Source organism: Sinocyclocheilus rhinocerous, unplaced genomic scaffold, assembly GCF_001515625.1.
Source record: "Sinocyclocheilus rhinocerous isolate Xijiao unplaced genomic scaffold, SAMN03320098_v1.1 scaffold689, whole genome shotgun sequence".
NCBI lineage: Eukaryota > Metazoa > Chordata > Actinopteri > Cypriniformes > Cyprinidae > Sinocyclocheilus > Sinocyclocheilus rhinocerous.
In genome coordinates, this window is record NW_015652129.1 from 329,833 (window position 1) to 350,603 (window position 20,771).

Sequence of the window (20,771 nt, forward strand, 5' to 3'; positions counted from 1 at the left end):
TTTCGCTTTTTCCTTTGACAGACATCACATTTTGAAGACATTTTTTGTTATATGAATGTCAGAATGCATAATATACTAAGATCCAGATACACGTAGACATTTTAGGTTGCTTTGGTAATTCAGTGTGTGGGCAAATTTATTTCATCTCATTACTTGAGAAACCTGCATAGATACCAGAAACTGAATTTTAATTGTGCTAATCTGCGATGAATGTCTTGACTCACCAAATTTACATGCATCTGGCTTGAACCTTGTTTACTTTATGTCAACTCTCCCTTCACTTTATATCATAAATGATCTCATTATGTATTCTTAATGATCAAAACATAAGAAAATTTGGTTGTTTTCCCTCTGCCAGCATCAGTTAGAGTAAATTGAGCACTGGGAAGTATATATGGGGGAAAATTGTCATATCAAGGACTTGGGGAAAATGTATGGCCTCGGTTTCCCAGTGTGTTGATGATTTTGTAATGCTTTAGATCATGGTTAGCACAAACATGCTCTACAGAGAGATGAATGTTGGGATGGCAGCAGGACTTGTGTATTCTGTGCTGTTTTCACAGTGCTTGCTGAAGTTCACTTGGTAAATCTCCAAAACTTGCATTTTATCGTCTTATCTGGCTAATTCTGAAGGCAAACAAAGGATCTTGTGTTTGTGCCTTTGTCAAAAACAAAGTCCACAATGATGAATCAACCAAAACTTTGCACATATGAGAGAATCAAGAAATAAGACAGGGAATCTTATGAAACCTGTCATTTTTAGCTTTGCCCAAAAAGAAAGGACACTACTGGTCAAATGTTTGGAGTAATTACTATTTTTAATGTTTTTATGCTCACCAAGGCTGCATTTATTAGATCAAAACAGCAATATTGTGAAATACTATCTCAATGTAAAATATGCTTGTAGGAATATATGTAATTTGGACAGCATATGGACATTTCATATTATTATAAATGTTGAAAATGTTTTTGCTGCTTAATATGTTTGTGGAAACTATACCATTCAAAAAATTTCTACAAAAATATTAAGCAGCAAAACTTGTTTTCAACATTGATAATAACTGAGCAGCAAATAAGCATATCTGAATGATTTCTGAAGGATAATGTGACACTGAAGACTGGAGTAATTGCTGCTGAAAATGTTTCCTTGGCCATCACAGGAATAAATTACATAAAAAAAAAAAAATTCAAATAGAAAACGCTTGTTTAAAATTTTAATAATATTTCATAATATTACTGTTTTTACTTTATTTTTGAGCAAATAAATGCAGCCTTATAGTGAGCAAAAAAGCTAGTCCTTATAAATGCAGATTGGGTGTTTGCAATAATATTTCTCAATATTACCGTTTTGCTGTAATACATATCTATATCGAATCCTTGGTGAGTATAAGAGACTTGTTTGTCATTTCGGTAACACTTTACAATAAGGTTCATTAGTTAACTACATTAGTTAACATGAACTAAGAATGAACAATGCTTCCGAAGCATATTTACTAATGAATTATTAAAATCACAAGTTGTGCTTGTTAACATTAGTTAATGCACTGTGAACTAACATGAACAAACAATGAATGGCTGTATTTTTATTATCTAACATTAACAAAGAGTAATAAATAGTGTAATAAATGTATTGTTCATTGTTCATTCATGTTAGTTAATGCATTAATATGATTTTGGACTGAGATGTGACCTGAATATGTTCTAGACAGGTTTTGTGAGATTCACCCAGATATATTTGACTCCAAAAATCCCTTTAAATGCAGGTCAAGTTTCTTTCTAGAAGAAATCATGTAAATCCATTCTGTTTTATTCCTCAACTCGGATAAAAGAGCACTCGGAATGATTATCCATATACCTGAAGTAACAGAGTTATCAAAAGACTAGCACCAATGGCCTCAGAGTTAAAATAGTCCTTTTATTAATGTGCCCTCGAGCAACCAAACCAGTGCTGACGGTCAGTTAAAGAGTCTCACCTTTGGCCTTTGCTGCTGTGTTCCGTCATTAGTGTTAAACGCTGCTATTAGAGCGCAGAATATAATAGAATCCATGTGAAGTGAGCAGGGCCAACGTTTGACCAACACCACTGATGCCTAAGAAGGCATATTACAATGGGACTAAAAGCACAGAATGTAACAAGCAAGTTCTAGCAGGGAAGTTCAGATATGCCGTATCACAGTCTGCACTGATCAGTTGCTGCTTGAACACTCACACACACACACACACATATACACCCTCACACACACACACGTTTTATCCTGATTATACATTTGAGATTGTACCTCTGGCTTTGGCATCTGCATGCTGATGGCTTGATTATCTATGACGAGCCGAGCTCTGATTCGCATTTTTACCCTCGGTGGAATAACTCAGTTGCAAATGCAAGGGTCTGATTTGCCTTGACTCCAGGAGTGAAAATCTATCAAGAAAATTGGATTTAAGTTGACAAACCTCTGAAAACTATTCATCTGCATTGTTTATGTAGTTTGTGGTAATACAATACAGTAGAAAAGAGTAGGCCTGAATGTTTATAACTCTGCGCTGCTGTCCATTTTAGCCATTTAGCCAGATGTCCACTGATATCTCTGTATGCCAGGGCTGAGCACTGCCTGCCAAAAGGTTAAGGGATAATGGATAAATTATGGTCGTTTCTACCAGAGGTTTAAAATATGGCCGGCACTTTCCATGAATATCCTTCATCACCTTGGTGTCTAATTATTATTTTTTTCCCCGAAGTATTAGGCACAAATTTCCATTTTTTTTCTTTTTGTTGTGAGAACTAATAAATGTAATAAATGAACTAGATAAACTATTCTAACTAGGTTGTTTAATTGTGATTTTTGCCTTTCTGGAGAATTCTCAGTTGTATCTACAATTAAAAGTCCAATCAGTGCATTTAAAAAGTTTTTCACATTAAAAACGTTGTGATTTCGTTAAGAGTGATCTTGTGTACACTCACATGAGATGAAGACTATAGTTTTGTGTAAAAGGATTTAATTTCATACGGTGTTGCATTTCTGCTGTGCTTGAAATGACGTGATCGCAGCGTTTCGCTAAACGCCAGAATCCTGACGCTCATTGGATGCCGCCTCTGTAGATATACACCATAGTCAGAGGCGGACAAAGTACTCAACTCCATTACTTGAGTGAAAGTACAGATACTGCTGGTCAAACATTACTCCATTACAAGTAAAAGTTGTAAAGACAGATTTTTACTTAAGTAAAAGTACAGAAGTACTTGCTTTTAAAAGTACTTAAGTACCAAAAGTAAATTTCCCTTTTTATGTCAATGCATTATTTATGCATTATTATTGTTTTATTATTGTTGTTTGTAATACTTACAATACTTCTGAAGCAACTTATAAAGAGCTTTTAGAATGTTAAAACCATAGTGATATTTAGTGACGCGAAGAGCGGCAACTAGACAAAGCAACACATATTATTTATAATTAATAGTGCTTTACCAGCGGAGACAACGGGAGAATAAGTACATTTATGGCCGAAGAAGCAGAAAAGTACTGAAGCCAGGAGACAGAAAGACTGACGAAGACAAAAAAGATCGTAAACATTGGTACGGCGTACAATGATGCAGAAAATCCTGAGTGCTGCTGATTTTTGTTGAACAGGTAAGAGAATGAATTACTTAATTATGCAGACCGCTCCCTAAAACTCATAAGTAGTAGGCCTATACCTAAATGTAATTTAAATAAAACGTCAATTCTTGTCGATTGCCTAAGAGTACAGCGTTTAACACCATTGTAGCATTGGTAGCAACAGTAGCCTAAATAACTCCTGAATGCACCTTAAATATCAAGCAGCAAAGTCATAATTTTTTACAAAAAACCTATTACCATTCAGTTCAATAGAGTTAAACTATTTGTAATTAACTAATTTTAATTATAGCAAGACTTCTAAAATATTCTCAGTGTAATGTCGCACATTTTGTGTGCAACAATTTAACCGTATGATTTTCCCCAGTCAAGAAAAAATGTAGCATTCCTTAAAATTTTGACACTGAAGCAGTATAATATTTATGTCATTTGGAACTGAATAATTTTCTGTTTTTAAGAATTTTATAATGTTGACTTTTGTCAACTTTTTTTAAATTTGTCAAACTCACCGTTCAACCCCATACTCAAACAAGCTAATGTAACAAACAATTGTGACACAATGCTAACTGCATGTTTATCAGTAAATACAACCCATTGTTCCCCAAAACTCTCAAGCCCCTACTGAGTGACAGCTTCATTTAAGCTAAATTTGCAACCCTTTAAATGTTATGGCAAAAACAACAACAATAAAAACTTTTATTTAAATAAACTGCAAAACAATAATAGTAATAATAAAAAAAATAGGTGCTTCTTCTCATTTAATTTTTGATGAAAATAAAAATAGGGTCTATTTTGTACTCAGTCCTTAAATGAAAATATGATTTCCTATGATGTCCATTGTTGCTGTTATAATTGGCTCTTGTGTACATAAATGAACACACTCACCTTCTCAGAGGTCTCAGTGCAATGAGTGCAGTGATATTCTATGAACACTGTGAACCTCATGTGGTAGACGTTTCAATAAACAATCACCATACTGAAGTGGACACTCAATTTATGATTCCCCAATGAGATATAAAAATAACTTGTCTGTTTGTCTAGACCCGCTGTGGTTAGCAGATCAAAAAGATGACTCGCACAACTCGGCTGACATCTAAGCAGACCTCTCGGGGCTAAAGCGTTCTATTTTCCTGTCCTGTGATTGTCCGCAGGAAGAGGTGATGTGCAGTGAGAAATAAGATGGCCAAAGCGGTAATCACTGTGCACTCAGCTATAGAGAAGCAATAGATGTTGCAGTAACATCTGCTGGAGGAAGTGTTCGCTGTGTGGAGCTCAGTCTTTGGTGTCACATCAAGGACAGTCACGATCTTCTTCACAGAGAGCTGCTCTGTCAAGTTGGGTTGAGATAAACCAAAAGCTCTTGGGGGTAAGACACCAGTGCACTTGCAAATGGGTTACAATGTACAAGACCTAAATCCTGATTCCCTTGTGATCATTGAATATCCTAAAGCACTTATTGTTAATTGGCGGAATGTCAGACCCGTCTATTAAATGTCAATTGCTTTAAGTATTTTTGAATCATTTTTTGACTGGTAACAGACTTTCACGTCACTGTTGTCACTAGAGAGTTCTGGATTTCTTTGTTATGTTTCTTCATAGTTGCTAATGAGACTAGATCAGACAAATGCCCTTCACTGGACTGAAATAGCTCTCAGACAGATTCAGAAAATGAGCAGATTTTGCCCATTTGAATCCCTTCGGCAGTTTAGGTCTGCTTTTATATAGTGTAATACTTTGATTAAGGTATAGTTCACCTAACAATTTTGTCATTATTAACTCACTCTCAGTGAGTAAATTGTAACACTTTACAATAAGGTTTAATTTGTTAACATTAGCTAACTACATTATAATAATGTACAATACTTTTACATCAATTATCTTAATATTAATTTCAGAATTGACTAATTCAATTTTAAGATCAAAAGTTGTATCTGTTAATATTATTTATGCACTGTGAACTAACATTGTTCATGTTACAGTACATAATGCATTAACTAAATATTAACTAATAAGATTTTACTGTAAAATATTACTTAGTAAATGATGATCTGGAAGGACATGAGGGTACATTTACACAAGTAAATGATGACAGAATTTTCATAAAAAACTACTTGCATGAAATATGTTATTGAAATAAAAGGCCACAGTTCACTTTCATGGCTGTGTTTTTTATAAAAATGCACTTTGTAATTATGTCAAATTAAATTATTTACTTGCAATTACATTTTAAATCATGTTTTAATAATCATAGTTTTGTCATGATTTAAAGAAGTAAACTTATTGTTGATGTGTTGACATCAAACTAAAGCACATATTCACAATTACTTTTAAAGTTAATATATTAAATGTATTAAATTGCTAATTTATCATTACAAATGGGTAATTAATTAAATACAAAAATATATTTAAAGACATGACATGCAAGTTTCAATAGAAATTACATTAAGGTATATTTTACTGTACCATAAATGGTTGTCAGTACATTCGGCAGTACACTTTATATTTCAAAGAAAGTAGATGTAAGTATGAAATTACATATAAAGATGTACTTAAGTTCTACATAAGCAGGCCAAAAAAGCACTCTAAAGTTCAGCTAGATGTATACATCTATGTACAGTATGTCAAGTTCAGCTCATCGTATAGATAACACATTTTCATTTAAATGCAATTAACCTAAAGTCAAGTGTCTGAAAACATTACATTCAGTGTGCTTTTAAGTATAATCTATTAAAGTATATTATTTGATTTGTAATATTGTAATAACCATCTCCCCCCCACACAGTTTTTCCCAAAATAACCACTAATTAAACTCATCATGATACGTTTTTGTTGGTGTTATGAACTATGCTGACAAAAGTGGTGAAGAAGTAGTATACACTGTGAAGCTTACACTGGCAACGTTTCTGAGAGCAAACTGATTTCATGTTAAGTGATCTAATTTTCAGCAGTAAGAAAAAAGTGTTTTAAAGCATGTTGTTTTGCAGAACATCACAGTTATATATGATATGAGAATAGTAAGACCTGTAGTAAGGGTGTACATGCTATTTAAGGAAAATGTAATTATATTTTCAGAATGACATCATTTTTTTCAAACCTAGTCTGTGGGGTAAATGCCCCCAGGCGGCATCGCTTCCCACTATCATAATTACAGTAGTTACCATGTTCTGAATATCACATCTTTTGTTTTTAATTTATGTAATTTACTGTAACTAGGTGGTTGAATAAAAATATTTGGACTTTATGTTTAAAATTCCCTCAAGTTCGCATCAGCCATCTACTTGGGTAGCCAGCTAGCATCAGCTAACAATATTTTTCAAATAGGCAGATTTTTAAGGTTCATTTATAAATATTCATATTTATCTATGGTTATTTTAGCTAGTCTTTTTCATTTTAAGCTAAAACTGCTTGTACTCTGATTTAGCTGTGAATGTATAAAGAAAATAGCTTCGTCAGAGTGGGGACATTTTCACCCCCTTGGTACAAATTACATTTTTGTTGAAAATCTAATAACAATGAAGACTTTGTAAATTTTTCATACTTGGTTTATAATTTATGTCATTTTCACTGAAAACTAGGATACCTATTCAAGACACATTTAACTTTTGTTTACAAGGGGTCTCTTTAAAGTCTGCTGTTTGTTATGTTTTGGAGTCTTTCTATATATTAGTTATTAGTGTAAATGTAACATTACAAGTTGACTGTCACCTTAATCGAGACATTGCCCCCTATATATAGGTTCAAAGCAGTTGCCTACTTTTATTATGAGCTAATGGATCTAACTGTTGTTTTTTTAGAGTAGTAGCTTGACTGCAGTTGAACTACTTGAATTCACGAGTAGCTTGTAGTTTGACAAGCTATTTCAAAGTAGCTTCCACAACACTGTTATCAAGTAAAACCCATTAGGTGAAAAACAAGAGAAGAAACTGCATCGACTGCACAATGAAAATGCTTGACTACAGGCTCCAACAATGCTGTCTTTATAGGTGGTAAACTCCGTCTTTGCCCGTGTAGACAAGTATACTTCCTTTAAAACCTTAATTAATTTGAAAACCAATTAGACTTTAACAATACCAAATAAGATGGCTAAAAGATAGGAGGTTAATACAAGCGCTGTGAGATTTGATTCTGCCAGTTAAACTTTCAGACAGCAGTGGATGTGTCAATCTCAGATAACAGTGCCAGTGACTCAGCTCTTAGTCGGAGCTGTTTGTGTGTAGCGAGACATTGTACTGCCGCTTTCCGCTAGACCGAGTCGCACACAGGGAAATCTGTAGGTAGAGATCGGTTACGAGCTTTTCAATAAAATCAATTCCACATCCAATCGAAACTTGCGCTCTCTGAAGGGAACAGATCGCTGATAAACTGCACAGTCAAACGTGACATTTACAGCTGAGAAATATTGCCTTGTATCTGAAACATAAAACATGCCTGGGGGGACATTGTCCGAGAGTGATGTATGAGACTAATGCTTGCATTGGTTAATGTCATGTTGGCCATTTATCAAGGATTATTTTCGGTGCCTCCGCAATCTTTTGACGTGCCATTTGACATGTAGCCGGTGCAGAGAAGTTTCCCGCTGTTGCGCCCCAAACGTGTTTCTCATGGTTAATATAAAGGCCGGTGTAGTGTCAGCTCATGTGTCCTCCGGTCCATAACCCCAAGTATCAATTATTGCCATACAGTTTTTTGAGAAGTTTACTTTCTTCTCTCCCAGATATTTTGTAGCTCACCACATACTGAGATGACTCACCGGCAAACCTTGTATTCCCACTGAGCCGAGGCAGGCTGCCTCTCCCACTGACAGCAGCCATGGGAAAGATCAAGCTCTCAGACACACAGCCAGTGACAGCGATGAAGATATTTATTTGCTGCCTGACTCTGAGAATGTGGGTCAGGGGCAAGGCAGTAGCACACCCCCAGCTAAGCTGCCTGCTGCACTCCTCACGCACCTAAAAGTAACATAAACCCTCTGTTGCCAAATAGGGCAGGATGCTGCGCTCCTCGGTTTGGGCACAATGGTCTGGTGAGACATTTGTTCTGGATCTGAACACAATCTGAGATAGTCACATGTTTTCGGCTGATGAGTCAGTCTTAAAGGGATAGTTCACTCAAAAATGAAAATTCTGTCATTAGTTACTCACCCTCATGTCGTTCCAAACCCGTAAGACTTTGTTCATCTCGTATTCTCGTAGCTTCATCAAATTACGGTTGAACCACTGATGTCACATGGACTATTTTAACAATGTCTTTACTACCTTTCTGTGCCTTGAATGTGTCAGTTGCATTGCTGTCTATGGAGGGTCAGAAAGCTCTCGTATTTCATCAAAAATATCTTAATTTGTATTGTGAAGATGAACAAAGGTCTTATGGGTGTGGAACGACATAAGGGTGAGTAATTAATGACAGAATTTTCATTTTTGGGTGAACTATCCCTTTAACTTACCATTTTTCAGTTAATTTTTGTAGGCAAAATGCAGTCATTTCAATAGGAATCGACGCAATCTGGAATTTTGCTTGAGGCAGATAGATTTTTACCCATGCAGATTTCGTGACTGGTCATGTGGATTTGTTGCGTCGACCAACAGAAAGCTGTTTGGTTTGAAAGTGACTTCTGTGAGCTGTGCTTCATACATTGCTACACTATTTAACAAGAGAGAGTGGACCTTTTTTGACTGCAAAATGTTATTGTACTTTTAAGATGCAGTCAGATTTACCATTGTTCAGCTAATTTTCATGGGCAAAATCCAGTTATTTCAATAGGAATTCTTTTGTGAGAGGGCGTAAGATTTCACAACGACTTGGATTCGCCATGTTGACCAACAGAAAGTGCTTGGTTTGAAAGTGAATTCTACGTTAGCTGTGAGACATACATCACAACACTATCGACAAGACAACGTTTCCGCAAAGGTCATGTGATTGTACCTTCAAGGTGCGTTCACATTTACTGTTGTTCAGTGAATTTTCATGGGGCAAAATCCAATCATTTAAATTGGAATCCACGTGTTTGGGAATTTTGCGCGAGGGTGATAAGATTTCCCCTTGCATATTTCGTAACAAGTTTAATTTGGTTGCACAGATTTGCTGCTTTTAATAACAGAAAGCTGCTTGGTTTGAACGTAACTTTCGTGTGAGTTGTATATACTATTGAGATAATGGACCTTTTTTTTGTCTGTGAAACATTTCTCAGAATTTCATTAATGTGACCTCACCTTTATACTGACTAAACAATGATGTGTAAATGACTTTATTTTTGCTGCATTTTGACTTTACGCTTTCTGCAAAAGAAGAAATGTTTCTATAGTCGTACAGTGAAAGTCAATGGGGTCCAGTGTGTTTGGATGTGAGAAATGAATCCATATGATTCAATCACTTTGTGTGATGAAGAGATTGAAATATAAGCCTTTGGTCACTCTCAAATTAAAACATTCAACAACGCACATATGCTACATCAAGTTTGGTGACACAATGACTTGGCACATAGGTCAAATTTCACAGGCAAAAAGGTCCATTGTCTTTTGATAATAGTGTCATGTACAGTATCAAGCACATCTCACACAGAAGTCACTTTCAAACAAGTAGCGAATCCGTGTGACCAACTTGAACCTGTTGCAAAATGCCGTTCACCTGTCGCCCTCACATGAAATTTGTGGATTCCTTTTGAAATGACTGGATTTCGTCCATGAAAATTCTGCGAACACTGGCAAATTTGCACAAAGTTTTTGTGTATTTTTTAAATCTGAGGGACATTGAAATGATCATCTATAGTTAGTTAGTGCAAACAGTAGCACATGGCACTAAGATTGCCAAGGTCAAGGGTTTGATTCCTAGATAATGGATGAACTGATCAAATGTAAAGCAATTTGGATAAAAGTGTAAACCAAATACATAAATGTAATTGATAGCATATAACAGATGCTGTTGACAGACTTAATTTAACACAAAGGTAAATCAGTGGGATGATTCAGGAAATCACCTCTGTGGCTCTTACAAATAAAAAATAAGTAGTAGTACTGTAGCTCAGCTACGAGTAAACTGTGTGGTTCTTCTATTAAGACCACATTTATTTCACCCAGGAGGATATTTACCACAGCACTGAAAGCATTAAAGTTATAACACTTGTATTTTGCGCTGACCTACCCTTCCTAAGAATTTATCACCAATCAATGACCCTCTCGAGAGGAACTTCATGCATGAACTTAAGAACAGCAACTGAGAGACCATATATAAATAACTCCAGTGCGTTTTCTCATGGGTGGTTTTGCCTTTTTCATTAGGCAGAGATGTTCACAGTTATGCTTAGGAAATGCACTGCAAATTAATAAAGAGTTCAATGTGAATTGAATTATGCAATCAACACAAATGTGTACTTTCTTCACAGTAAGCAAGAGGAAGGAGTTATCCACAGCATATCAACTGTAACATTTTACAAGACAGTGTCCATGTTACACAAGTTACAGTAATTATAACTAATTTTATACATATTCTGAATGTTGCTAAAGGGCTCTGGGTGGTTTCTAGGTAGTTGCTAGGGTGCTCTGATTGGTTGCTCTGATAGTTAATATGTAGGGTTTGCGTTTGTTCTAAATCCTTAATGTTAAGAACGAGCAATGTTAATAGTACTGCTTTCCTTAGCAAGCACTACTAATTATAATTGGATTAAACGGATTAATAGTTTCTTATTAGTCATAAAGGCTCTTATGTGCCAAAAGTAGAACAAAAGTCATCTGGCATGTCTCCTCATTCCAATGCAACACAAGCTCAATTATACACTAACACGCTGCTGTTTCTGCTCCGTTTTTCCTCACGTTTCACTTATTGTAATTAGGTTTGGCACTTAGGTTTGGAATTTCACAACATATGTTTACAGCATTGCCAAACCACGAATCTCGATGAAACGTGCTACCAGGTAATTCATCCTCAGTATGACAAATGAGACTATTTTAGCAATTCGAAAGAAATCAAATGTTTCTGTATAAAGTGGTGTAGAGCACGTCTGGAATGGTGCTAATTGGACACTTCATGAAGGATATCAGTTTCAGTAAACGTATAAGACACAATTAAACTGCTTTTTGAACATTAATACCTCTTTTTATTAAGACAGTACTGCTCCATTTCTGTAAAAATGTATTTTCATGGTCAAATACAAAGTGTAATCGGGAACATGTAAATAACTTTAATTACACAGGAATACAAACTACAGAGATGAGACAAAATATCTGACATAAAACCTATAGAAACAATGAAGAATGGCTCTGGTGGTACAGGTTGTCTAAAAATGGAAAATGCATTGTAAATGTACGCACTAAGATTCACGTCTTAGATTTATTTTCTTTAAATAAACCTATCATCTGCTGTAACCTATCTATACAAAGTAATATGAACATTTACACAGTGCACAGCATCTGAAGTACAGATAAAACATGTCGAACATGCTCTATTCTGCAGGATTTTTTGATAATAACTTAAAGTCTTTTCTTTCAGATATGGGGCATCACTTTTGCATTCTACCTGAGATGCAAAAAATGAATTCATAGACAGACCTGAGACAGGGCAGAATCAAACCTACACTGAAGGTATGTTTGTGTGTGCATGTTTTTTTTTTTTCAGGTTTGGGCAGTTTTAGATCACTTACCATTTCACTTGTAAATATTAAAGTAAACATTAGAAAAGAAAGGAAAGGAGTGATCTGGCTGTATAGCTTGGTGGATCCTCTGTGGAAACCCTCACCATGTTATGACTCTTTGTAGCCCTCACTCCATATTTGACATGTGAACGTTGGAAATAACTTCATGCCATTACAATTACAGTATGATAATTGAGCGAAATGATATAGTATACATTTATAAATTACTTTTTTTTTAATTCACATGCTTGGAATGTCAATTGGATGCACATATTGATTTTTTATGTACACTACAGTTCAAAAGTTTGGGGTTGGTAAGATTTTTGGTTTCACTTTATTTTGATGGTCCCTTTAACACATTCTGTTGACTATAAATAACATTGCACCTACATGTCTACTAACTCTCATTAGAGTGTTAGTAGAGTATTAGTAGACTGGTAGGGTTAGGGTTAGAATAAGTTGACATGTACTTGCAAAGTTACTTATAGTCAGTAGAATGTCTGTTGGGAGACCATCACAATAGCAGATATTAAGCAGAAAGTCTTCTAATACTCTATTGTGAGTTAGTAGACATGTAGGTGCAACATTATATTTTGTCAACAGAATGTTCAAAAGGGACCATCAAAATAAAGTGTTACCAGATTTTTTAATGTTTTTGAAACAAGTATCTTATGTTCACCAAAGCTGCATTTATTTGAATAAAATAATGAATGTATTAAGTTGTGATGCTTAACATTCACGAGACATATTTTACATTTTTTAATAGACTGTTGAAAAGAACAGCATTTATTTGAAATATAATTTTTTTCTAACATTATAAATGTCTTTATTGTCACTTATTGTCACTGTCATCTTTATGGAATAAAAGTATTAATTTATATAAACAAAAAATCTTTTTGACCCCCAACTTTTGAATAGTAATATATGAAATTTGGGCCAAAGTTATTTTTAGGGGGCAATAATTTAACTTTCATTTACTTCATTCTCAATCAGTTTAGTGTTGTAGGCATTCAGAACATGATATGTTTAAATAAATCTGTTGCTGTATAAAACCACAAAATTCTGTACAACATACAATGACAATCAAAAGGAACATTTCTTTCCATATAACCAAGTATAAAGAGTGGCATTAGCTACAAGAGCCTTGCACGAATATACCATACTTTATTAGCGTTTCAAATCTAAATAATGCTCACCTGTCAGATAATCTCAGGAATAACACTAAGAAAAAACAAACAAACAAATATTAACACTTGATAATACACAAATTCATGTAAACGCTATGACCAAACAATTTTGTCACAAGGATTTTACAATGTTAAGCGCACTCTCACCATAACTCCAAAATGCCCCCATGTAGTTAATCACAAACAATACGCATCTGTCCAACTGTCTAGGACGCTGAACGAAGGCCAAAGATATGAAACAATGCCTGATATGAGTGTAATATTTCACCAATTATATACTAACTCTACAATAATGTAATAATTTCACGCTCTATACATTTATAATACATTTACGAGTGAGGAAACATAATACGTGTCCCTAGTAAAATTCTCCCTCGCATACATCACCTGAAAATAAAGCATGTTTGATGAGATAAACAAAACATTCCGGACTCACTTTTATAAACTATTGCATTATTGTAGAGTTATTACATTCAATCTGGCATCTACACATAAGCTGGATTGAAGGAATCGAGAATAAGAGCTGCTAACTGAAATGTGTTGGAGGGCACAACTGTGAGTATGGCTTACAACATACAGGCTCCATCTATTTCATTTAGTACGAAAGTTTTTTATGTCACTATGAGAAGCGCACAGAAGCACTAACAATATTCGGAGAAACTCACTGACCTCGACCTCATACTGAGCCTACTGAATGAGAACAAGCTAAAAATGAAAGCTATTTTACACTCTGATAGATATGTTGTGTTTCATAGAAGGGGACATCTTTGTGACGGCCTTCCTGTACAGCTGAGCCAGGAGCCGATCTGCTCTTCTTTGCTTTGGCATTCAATTTTAATGCTTGGGCGTAATTACAATAAATTAGTCTGTGAGTGAAGCTGGTATATGGATAATGCGATACAAGCCGGAATGAATATCAACACAAGCCGATTATAATCACATACAGTGTATCTAAGGAACAATTAGGGCTGTCAATCGTTTAAAAGTTTGAATCAAACCAACTACAACGTATGCTGATGAATTAATCAAATTAATTCAACTTAGGCATATGAGGACAATATACTGTTTGTTTAATTTCCATATCATTGAGTATGTCAATCATACTCAATGATATGGAAAGTTATTATTACTTTTGTTGTTAACATTGTTATTATTATTATTAGTATTGTTATTGGTTTTATTTTATTAATTTACATGTTTTTTTGTTTTTTTTTGCTTTCTGAAAAGCCTCCCGTGGACTGGTGTTGAAAATTAGCCTGTGTGCTAAAACACTTAAGCAAGTGCATATGGTTTGTCCAATGTAACTGTGATGTCCATGTTAAATAAAATATTTAATAATAAAAAATAATAATAACCTACAGTCCACAGTAAATCATTTGAGAGGTTGTCTTCTCTGTCCAATATCAAGAGGATTTGTCAATTTATTCAGTCTGTGATATTTTGTTGAAATGCACATTTTTTTTTGCCAGCTTACGCCATGAGCACCACATTTTAATGCACCATATGAGTAGTTTGAAAAACTAATCTTGACAAAATTAAACGGTACATTTAATCATTAACCCATAAATTAAAAGGGGACATCTTTGTGACGGCCTTCCTGTACAGCTGAGCCAGGAGCCGATCTGCTCTTCTTTGCTTTGGCATTCAATTTTAATGCTTGGGCGTAATTACAATAAATTAGTCTGTGAGTGAAGCTGGTATATGGATAATGCGATACAAGCCGGAATGAATATCAACACAAGCCGATTATAATCACATACAGTGTATCTAAGGAACAATTAGGGCTGTCAATCGTTTAAAAGTTTGAATCAAACCAACTACAACGTATGCTGATGAATTAATCAAATTAATTCAACTTAGGCATATGAGGACAATATACTGTTTGTTTAATTTCCATATCATTGAGTATGTCAATCATACTCAATGATATGGAAAGTTATTATTACTTTTGTTGTTAACATTGTTATTATTATTATTAGTATTGTTATTGGTTTTATTTTATTAATTTACATGTTTTTTTGTTTTTTTTTGCTTTCTGAAAAGCCTCCCGTGGACTGGTGTTGAAAATTAGCATGTGTGCTAAAACACTTAAGCAAGTGCATATGGTTTGTCCAATGTAACTGTGATGTCCATGTTAAATAAAATATTTAATAATAAAAAATAATAATAACCTACAGTCCACAGTAAATCATTTGAGAGGTTGTCTTCTCTGTCCAATATCAAGAGGATTTGTCAATTTATTCAGTCTGTGATATTTTGTTGAAATGCACATTTTTTTTTGCCAGCTTACGCCATGAGCACCACATTTTAATGCACCATATGAGTAGTTTGAAAAACTAATCTTGACAAAATGAAACGGTAAATTTAATGATTAACCCATAAATTAATTGTTTAATTCATAAATAATTATTACATATTATTAATTCATAAATATCGTAACATCTTTGGGGAGTTACATTATACTTAAACTATAAATGATCTATTTTTTGCATGTTGATTGTGCCACATGATTTTGATCCCCCCCCCCCCCCATATTTATAAACAGTGCAGCAGTTTTGATAATGTTTTCTAAAAACATTAAAAGATTATGCCTAATAATAATAGGATTATTTTGAATAAATAAATAGATTGGACAAAATTGCGTAATGTCATTGACAAAATTTATATATGGATCAGGGGCATTATTGACTTAACATTTTTTTTATTATATTTAATGGTATTGAAGTAATGTGTTCAATTGACAGCCCTAATATCAACACAAGCCGATTATAATCACATACAGTATATCTAATAAATAACGCAACAACACAATACTGCTGCTGAATGTTGTTGGTCACAACAAAAGAGGTTTCTATCTTCTCTAAGGGACTAAGGAGAGCAACGGGCAATTTGCCAAATAAATTACTTGGAATCAATCCATGAAAACAACCCAAGCGATCGTTCTGTGACTGAATCTTACATCGAAACTTTGTGTGTGGCTTTCTTTCAGACCTGCAGACAGAACGGCGTGAGAGAGTGCTGGCAATTAAAACCGAAATGAAACGAAAACAAAATAACCGTGGGTTCAGACCGTTCGAGAGACAGTAGCTTGTGGGTGTCCTGATGAAAGTGGGAACTTCAGTAAGAACAGAACAAGGCACAAAATTCTTAGCAAATGTTTAAACTGAACAAAACCGGCCCCAGCAGGAGGTGTTGGATGGTGAAGCGGCCTAAAATTGAGCTCTCCTAGTGCTCTGCCATCCCACACCCCGTCCGTCTCGATGGCAGCACCTTCTCCTCACCGTCTCTTCAGCTGCACAGGTGTGAATCCAGCCTGATTGAAACCCACAACCCCTACCTCCCAACCCTGCAGTCCACAGTTTGCTGTTTAGCACAGGAAGCTAGCAGGTCTAGTCAGAGTTAAATGTAGTACTCCTTCTTGTCATCCGAATTGTTGTGTCCCCCCTCTGCGTTGATGATGGCAGTGTCTGCATCTGCGGCATCGTCCGCTCCTTTGGCTTCATGGGTAAAGTAGGTACCTTAAAACAGGAGCGTTTGTCATTTCCACAGATAAAAAAAAAGAACAACCCAAAATCAAGCCGAAGCCAGAATCATGCCTTTTGATTTACCTTTGTGTCTTGCAAAATATCGTCCGAGAACAATCAGGAGACAAAGCATGGCGAACACAACCACCGCGACAATGCCGCCGATGACGGCGTGATCAATTTTCTGTGGCGCTCCATCTGCTCTTGAATCTGCGTCGAAGAGAAACACAAGCGCAAAGAAATCAAGGCACCTTCTCGATTGGGAATTGAGTGTGAGATTCCCTGCCAAATGATGTTATTCTGCTTTAAATAAATTCATTAATGCCATCTCCCTTATATATTCACAGTCATCCATATTCAATCAACACATGCCTGATAGCACCAAAAATGCGATCTTTCGACTAAAAACACCTCTCAGTGAATCTGGCAGAGGGTTTTCACATACTCTTGTTTGTGACATTTCCAGTAAATGTGTAAATAGCATGACACAGACTAGCACATACTCAAACACAGTTTGTTTGGTTTGATCCTGAAACATCAGCTGTCTGAGCCAACACTGACACTGGGGAGATAAAGTTGCCAGCCTAAGCTGGTTTGAATGGAATAAATCATAGATAGCATATATGCACTTTAAAATGTTTGGAAAAGAGAGAATGCAAAAAACAGATCTACCAATCACTATGGTAAAAAACCCAATATGCATTTATAAAGACTGGCTTTTTTTCTCATTAAGGCTGCATTTATTTGATTAAAAAATAAAGTAACAGTAATATTATGAAATATTATTAGAATTTAAAACAGGTTTTCTGTTTGAATATATATTTAAATGTAATTTATTCCTGTGATGGTAAAGCTGAATTTTCAGAATCATTGCTTCAGTCTTCAGTGTCACATGATCCTTCAGTAATCATTATAATATGCTGACTTGGTGCATGTGGAAACCATGATAACTTGATTTTTTTCTTGGATTCTTCACTTTCACGTTTGATCAATTTAAATCATCCTTGCTGAATAAAAGCATTAATTTCTTTTAATAAAATAAAATAAATAATAAAAATGATATTTCTTACTGGCAAAGTTTTGAATGATAGCATATATAGAGATGTATATTAGCCCCATATTGGATACTGGCTGACATTAGAGATTTATTTATTTGTTTTTTATGGTACTGGTCTATTTTGGTGCATTGTCACATTTAAAAGTTTCAGTGTTTCTAAATGTAATCTTTAGCAAATCTCAAAACGAATATCCATTTTTCATACTGGACATTATAATGCTGTTATTCCTAAATTCACTTGAGGTATTTATAGTGAATGCCTTCAGCTGTTTTATTTTGTAAATTTTGTAGACAATTTGCTGGTGCATTTCTCCATTTATGTATGTAGCAAAAGACCTTTATTTGAGCTTTTGGTGCAGTGGCTTTGTAAGAGAACAGACAGAAAAATAAACCCTGCACACATTCTAATTAAGTTTCCTGATGAAGTGCCTAGCAACCAAACCACAAGAAAGAATGTAGACCTGAGAGCAAGGACTGAAAGTGCCTCAACAGAACCCAGACTGTATATTCCCTTCAATATTACTCATTCAGTTTTGTAATCAATAGCCTTTCATCAGGCATAAGAGCGATAGAAGCTGCCCTTTTCCATTTTCAGAATCAACACAAGCTAAAGCTTCAGTGACCGACCTACCGTTTTTCATCAAACCGCATCTGATCCACAACCAGCGTTTCTTTGGATTTATAAGAACATGTAGAGCTCTAACCAATTAGCCTACCTAGCACATTAAATGACTGAATACATGTCAATGCCAACGACGGCGTGAAAACAAAATCTTTTGATAAACCCGTTTCTGCCTGCAGCAAAGCAACAGATCCAGCTCAGCAGGATGACACAGTCTACTAAGATGCAGCTTTGATATGAGCCACAGAGGTTTCTGCATTGATATAGGACAGGGAAGCCCTGCATTGCATCATGTTGCACCAGAGGCACCTCTCATGGCTCTGGCAGCCTGTTCCCAGTGCTAATTAGCATGAGACTAGGAATGAACACAGCGGAGAGAAGCACTGTCACATTCCATTCTCTCCGCAGTGCCGCCCCCTCCCGCTCTCCGCCGGCCCGGTTCCGCCCCTCCTCCCCCTCCTGCCTCCTGCTTGACACCAGCAGATAAATTAGCTGTCCAGAGCCACGGATCTCTTAGCCTGCTAGAGGAAATTTTGGGGTGAATACAATTTTCGGTGACTATAACGCACATGTGTAATGGAAAGCTCATATATGTTAGCGTTTAAGGTGAAACACTACAGGCAAAAACATTGTTTTTTCATGCACTGGTCAATTTTGAGATTTGGGGCTGTTTGGTTTATCATAATGTGTTTATTCAGACTAGTGGGAAGAAAACATGCAAAATACACTTTTAAGTGTTTATTGTATTTGCTATTTTCTCAAAATGAGTTTTTTCTCATGCACTGCACAGAAATCTCCACTTCAGAAACACTTACATACACCAAACGGTTTTGACAGAGGGGGTTTGTTTATATATACTTTTCCTGATTTTATACAACATTTTAGTTGTATAAAATCAGCAGAGCATTTTCTGATTTAGGTTATAAAAAGAGATATCAAAAATCCCTTCTGTAAACACCTTTGGTAGTATGTCAACAAAATGAAACAGGAATTTTAAACCTGGCTTTATTTAATGTTCAGATTTCTGTTCTGGAAATGTATTTTAATTAGTACATATTTAATTAGATGTCTCACTTCAGGTTGAAAAGAATTCTGATATTTGTAATACTCTTTTTCATGTAATCAATCAGCCTAGGAAGTATGGTGATATCTATTAGTTTATTTATTTTTATTTTCATTGTATTACCCTATTCATCTGGGGTGTCTTGCCTCAAAGGAATAGATCACTCAAAAATGAAAATTTGCTTAAAATTTACTCCCCCTCAAGCCATCCATGATGTAAAGTTGAAGTTTTTTCTTCATGGGAACAGATTTGGAGAAATTTAGCATTACATCACCTCTGTAGTGAATGGGTGCTGTCAGAATGAGAGTCCAAAAAGCTGATTAAAACATCACAATAATCCACAAGTAATCCATTAATAAGATGTTTTTAATTTCCAAGTGTTGTTTCTGGCAAAAATACAAGTCCTCTATCCATAAAGTTGCTTTTTCTAGTGAGAAAGCCATCTTGTCTGAATCAGGGGAGAAATATGCACATATCCAGCACTATTTACAAGCACAAAATGGTCCAAAACAGCTACACTCTAAAAAATGCTGGGTTATTTTTTAACCCAAATGCTGGGTTCATCTTTTTGGGTCATTTTATTGGGTTATTTTTAATATTTTTACCCAGGTGCTGGGCAATTTTTCTGTAACTAAGTTGCTGGGTCATTTTTAACGCTGGGTTATTATCTTTTTTTAACCTAACCGCTGGGTTGAGCCTGTCTCCGATGAAACAATGCAGCTGCTGAGTTACAGTCAGAGCATGGGCTTTTTGCGTCCTACAGGAGAGAGCAGTTCTCAGCGCCGCCGATTTGGTGCACACTTTCCGGGAAATAAAGGTTTGTATACATTTTATTTAATTTATAAAGTCTTTACTGTGGTGCAAATTATATTATTTTACGCAACGCAACATAAGGACGAGATGTCAGCTGCGTCAGCAGCGGTCGTTTTGCACGATGGAAACGCCTTTTGCCGTGCATAACATAAATGGATTTTATTCGTTATAATACTGAATGTAATTTAATTTGATGTTAAAATATGTTCTCTAATCTCAGTACTGTTTGTTTATGGGCAGGTTTTGGAGTTAGTCACGGCATCTTTCAGCTACG

General features: G+C 35.4%; 1 protein-coding gene across 3 annotated transcripts in view; it reads right to left on the minus strand.

Moving 5' to 3' along the window:
- Positions 1-238: 238 nt before the first annotated feature.
- The window catches only part of cadm1b (cell adhesion molecule 1b), a 203,660-nt gene continuing 183,127 nt past the window's right edge, over positions 239-20,771 (minus strand). For 2 of the 3 annotated variants that reach the window (XM_016518937.1, XM_016518935.1), the window contains 2 exons: positions 17,027-17,152; positions 16,149-16,936 (listed from right to left, as the gene is read on the minus strand). In XM_016518937.1, coding sequence (XP_016374423.1) covers positions 16,818-16,936; positions 17,027-17,152 — 245 coding nt within the window. In that variant the 3' untranslated portion in view covers positions 16,149-16,817. Of the gene's footprint in view, positions 251-16,148; positions 16,937-17,026; positions 17,153-20,771 lie in introns of those variants that run through there. The other variant, XR_001636892.1, reaches the window with a different exon arrangement.